We start from the raw sequence: 5,023 nt of genomic DNA on the forward strand, positions 1-5,023 counted from the left end.
TTAGTTTACATGAACCTACTTAAACTTAGTTTACATGAACCTACTTAAACTGAGTTAACATGAACCTACTTAAACTGAGTTTACATGAACCTACTTAAACTGAGTTTACATGAACCTACTTAAACTGAGTTTACAAAATCGCAGAACTGTGAATCGCAGAACAAGGAAAACACAAAATCAGAACTGAGAACCCATAAAAAGAAAAACACAATCGATTGAAGAACAACACTTGCTAACCTGATTTGCTTCGAATTTTCTTTGAAATCATGAATGGACGTGAGAAAGTATGGTTTTGAAAATCTTCGCAGAACACAATCGATCGATTGGAGAATTATGGTTTTGGAAGAAGGGTTTTGGGGTGTAACCAAAAAAGAAGGAATAGGCTTTTTGAAAATCAAATTTTATGAAAGGGTAATCTTGTCATTTTGGGGTGCAACCATGATTAACTAGGGTGCAACTAGAAAAACTCTTCAAATGACCGTTTCCATATTCACCATAAATGAATAAAAACTCATTGTTCTAATTACCTCATTTTATATATTACTTTTCATTTTTTTTGTCAATTTATTGGACAGAAATTTATCTTTTAATGTGAATAAGTGGGATGGTCGAGGTTCGAACTCAACCTATGTATATATTGCAGTTTTACTAATCATCTATCATTTGCTAAATATAATATCACTGATGTAGTGATTACTGTACGATTTTTTAAAATGCATTTGACAATATATTTTTACTTCATGGTTATTTTAGTGCTATTTATGTGTATGGCAATTTTAAGTTTGAAATATATTATTCATTACTGTTATTTTAGTGCTACTTATATGTATTGACAATTTTAATTTAGGCTGAATTATATTTTTTGTCCTCTAACTATTTAATTGATATCGGATTGGTCCTCTAACTAAAAATTGATTTATTTCGATCCTCTAAGTTTCTCACCGTTACTACATTTACTCCCTTTCTATTAGTTTTATTCAAATAAACATTAGGTTTATGTTATGTGGGTCCTCTAACTTTATTTATTAGTATCATTTTGGTCTTATGCATTGTTAAGGTATTATGATTAAATAGTGACTGATATTACTGGTAACTGGTATGGTTCATATGTATGTGTGAAACAGGAGGTCAGGTACCCACATGAATTATTTAAAATATTTAAATAATTTAGCCTAACAGTTACCAATAATATAAGTCACTATTTAAAATATTTAGGCTTAATTTATTTTAAATATTTTTTGTCAGTTTAGAAAAATATTACATGAAACAGATTTTAAAAATGAGCTTAGCAAACAAATTTTCTCATTTTCTCATATCTAAAACTGTTTTTAAAAATTAGCTTAGCAAACGAGTTTTCTCATTTTCTCATCTCCAACATAGTTTTAGAAAATTGGCTTTCCAAACAGATTTTTTTTTTTATTCTCTTTTTAAAAACAGTTTTTAAAAATAGATTTATAAAACTAATTTTAAAAACTAAAAATGGAAACCGATTCAAACAGGCCCTAAGGGTAAAAAAAACACCACAGGACATCATACGTAAGCATTATGCTGTGTTGGGCAGTTGGCAAATCATGTCACACTCACCAACCTGAGCTACATCTTCATGCTATACGAAAACAGTCCAAATAAAACCGTCAATTAGTATAGGTCAGCTGTGCACTATTTTGATTACTCTGGAATCAATTATTACAAAAATACATTCTCTACATTCACAATTAGAACTACAATGTTTTACATACTCTTCAGAGCAATTTACATTGATTTAATGTGAATGGAGATGGAGATAGTTCAAATTAGATGCCTCCTACAAAAATATCCCATTCACATGTAAAAAAGAGACGATATTCTCTCCTTGACTAGGCATGAAGTTTAGAGTAGTACTTTAATTTTGAGGAACATAATTCGGGAACACATCAAATTGAGCAGGTTACTGTGTCATGACATGCTCATCCTCTAACAATGAGAGTCTTCTCCTTGCAACCTTGGATCTATAACACCATACTTCGAATGCCTCAGTCAGGTCTGGATACCGTATATTCTCGTTTTGCAACCATTCAGTTAAAAGCCCTGCCTGATCCCCTGATGGCAATGCAAGAATGATAGAGACAAAACTGGATTCCAGAGATTGCCACATTTCGCCATCCATTTTAAGCAACGCAGCATCCTCACAATTCGTCATGGCAGAATCAATCACTGGTTTGGTAACCCTCACAAATGGAAGCCACAATTTCAAAACCTGAAGACGTTTCGCAGTTGGCAGTATAACAGTGCCGTAAGCAATTGCCTCTAAAACCTTTGATGTTACCTCAATTGCTCGCAACTTTATCTCGACAACTTCAGTTGTAGAACTTCCTTGTTCAAGTTCAAGTACTTTGACAATCCTTTCCGATGCATCAAACCAGTACTCAATAAAATCTCTCATTATTTCTAACTTGCTCAGTATCTGGCAAACCCATGACAAATCAGTCAAATAGGATTTAACCGAGACGTTCCCTACTTCAGGAAGTGATTCTGTGGAACCACCGAGTAAATGTATCAATGAGTTGTTAAACCCGGAAAATAGTCTTTTTACACATTCTTTTACCTCATATTTTATATTATCATCAGCGATCAACAAAGGGGCATCATCGTCCTCAGTTAGCATGTACTCAAGTTGCTCTTGTGCTGAAGATTTCAGATCATTCATTGCCAGTGGAGGCGACGATGTAGCAAAGCGGATGGCCGAGAGAAATATGTTTCTGATAGCTAACTGGTTAACCGGTTGAAGTCTAGCTAGGATAGGCTCAGCTTGTAATCCCATTCTCGGTACAATTTTCAATATCTCCTCCTCTTCACTCTCTTCCCATGTCATTGCTTCCAAGTATTTCACACACGCGGCAACAATTTTCGGACATTCAAGCTCAACAGCTACTTTGAGAATGCCAAGAGCATTTCTAACACCATGCCACAAATCATCAACTGAACCATCAACCACAACGTAGAGAAGTCGAATAAAATTTACATGGTAATCGAAATCTGATTCTTGACAATTAACATCAACACAGTTGCGCGAACCTAGTATCTGACATGTTGGCCAATTCTCAGATAGCCGATCAGCAAAATACTTGCAATTTTCGACAAGTATCGTTGAGTGACAGTACAACCAATCATCTCGACCTTCTTGCGTGCGTAGCCTCACCACAACATCACTAGTTGATCGGTCACCAATTACACAGATATCCTTCTCTTCTTTATCCTTAATTAAAGAGGATAATCTTATTACTAATTACAGATAAGAGGAGAGGCTCTGACTGTTGGGATTAAAAGATTGTAAAAAACCTCGGTTAGTAGAAAAAGTTAGTTAGAAGATAGACGAAAGCTGGTTAGTTTCAACTAACTTCTTATGAAGCACGGACACCGGACAAGACACGGACACTGACACGCCGACACGGATAATAATTTGAGAAAATGACATAATACAGTGTAATTATAAGTGTCGTGTCGGTGTCGCGTCGGACACTGACGCGTGTCCGACACCAGGACACGCCTAATTCGAGGAGTGTCCGTGCTTATACTAACTGAGGTGTGCTGCAGTCTTTTAATCATAATTCCGATACCATAAATTTAGGAGAAATGATATTTGTACAACCATTTTGAGACAACACTCTCATACTCTCATCATGTTTTTACTCTAACTCTCTCTCCCTCTCTCGCTCTATTGTTTTTGTCCCAAAAGAATGAGGAAGAAGGTTGTCCTAAAGGTTGATGCAAATTGGTTGTACAAATATGTTTAATCTAAATTTAGGAAGTACACCCTCCGGAGTCTGGTCACTATTATAAGCAAAACTTTACTTTTTAGATACATTGAATATATACATTAATTATTCAATGTATCTAAAAAGTAAAGTTTTGCTTATAATAGTGACTAGACAGTGTAAGTAATAATGAAAGTCTATAATGTTGTTTGTTTAGCACACGATTACACTTCAATGCAACAGTTTCACTTCAATGATAATAAATGATTTGGCCGGGAATTCAACTGAAGATATGGTAGAATTGACATAGTGCCATTTTTGGATTGGCTTATTTGAGCTTTATATATTGGCATAAACACTTGTGAATTGTTTGGGATTACTTATGAAAACAGCTTATGACATGTTCGTAAGTTGTTTTCAGTTTATATTCATAAGCTCTCCAAAATAGCTTATACGAAAAACAATTAACTTTATTTTATCTTTTGTTCTAGACATAGCTTATACATAAAGGCTTATCATGGTAAGTGCTTAAGCTATCAGCTGCAAATAAAGTTGTTTATCCAAACAGAACTATAATATGAATATATGAAATTTGAAGAAAAGTGGAAAAGCAAACTTACGGTAGGTTCCATTGAAATCAAGAAGCAAGATTTGTACACATGATCTTACCTAAAAATGAAATTATAAAAAACAAGGATTAGAGTTAGATAAATACAGAAATAGGTGAAAACAACAACATGAGTGGTGAGAAATGAAAGACCGTTTGGATCTTGAAGTTGGGTCGAAAAATCAAATGCGGTTAGAACAAAGATAGTTATTATAGCATTGGGATTGAGCATGGAACAAGGTGAAATGAAAGAAAGAAGCAAAAACCCTTGAGAGAGAAGAACGAGGATTTCAAGAATCAAAGGGATCTTATGGCTTACGGCTTGCGCTGGCGTTTGTATACTCCATACCATGTTACCATATATCATGGGTACTCTTTTCATTTTAAGTTTTAAAAAGTGGCGATTTTGACCCTCTAGAAAAAATGATAAAGTGATCTCATGTTTAGGAAAATGTACTCTTTTGACCCTCTAACATAAGGGAAATATGATCTTTTGACTCTTTATCTTCTCAAAAAGTTACGATTAAGACCCTTTTTTTTGGACACGTGGGCGTCTTCTCAACATTTTTAGGATGAAAGAAGCCAAAATTGTAATTTTTTTTAAAGTTAATAGGTCTTTACTTCCTCTAATATATGTCATTTTCGATTTTCCCCTGTAAAAATTTTATTTTGATTCACCCCT

At 34.3% G+C, this 5,023-nt stretch overlaps 1 protein-coding gene across 1 annotated transcript; it reads right to left on the minus strand.

Moving 5' to 3' along the window:
- Window positions 1–1,626: 1,626 nt before the first annotated feature.
- On the minus strand, window positions 1,627–4,696 carry LOC25499490 (BTB/POZ domain-containing protein At3g05675). Its single transcript, XM_013594764.3, has 3 exons — window positions 4,495–4,696; window positions 4,355–4,403; window positions 1,627–3,235 (listed from the first exon to the last, which is right to left on the minus strand). Exons 2-3 carry the CDS (start codon window positions 4,364–4,366, stop codon window positions 1,928–1,930), a joined length of 1,320 nt encoding a protein of 439 aa, XP_013450218.1. The 5' UTR covers window positions 4,367–4,403; window positions 4,495–4,696; the 3' UTR covers window positions 1,627–1,927.
- Window positions 4,697–5,023: the final 327 nt, after the last annotated feature.

This window comes from Medicago truncatula, chromosome 7 (assembly GCF_003473485.1).
Source record: "Medicago truncatula cultivar Jemalong A17 chromosome 7, MtrunA17r5.0-ANR, whole genome shotgun sequence".
NCBI classification, from domain to species: Eukaryota; Viridiplantae; Streptophyta; class Magnoliopsida; order Fabales; family Fabaceae; genus Medicago; species Medicago truncatula.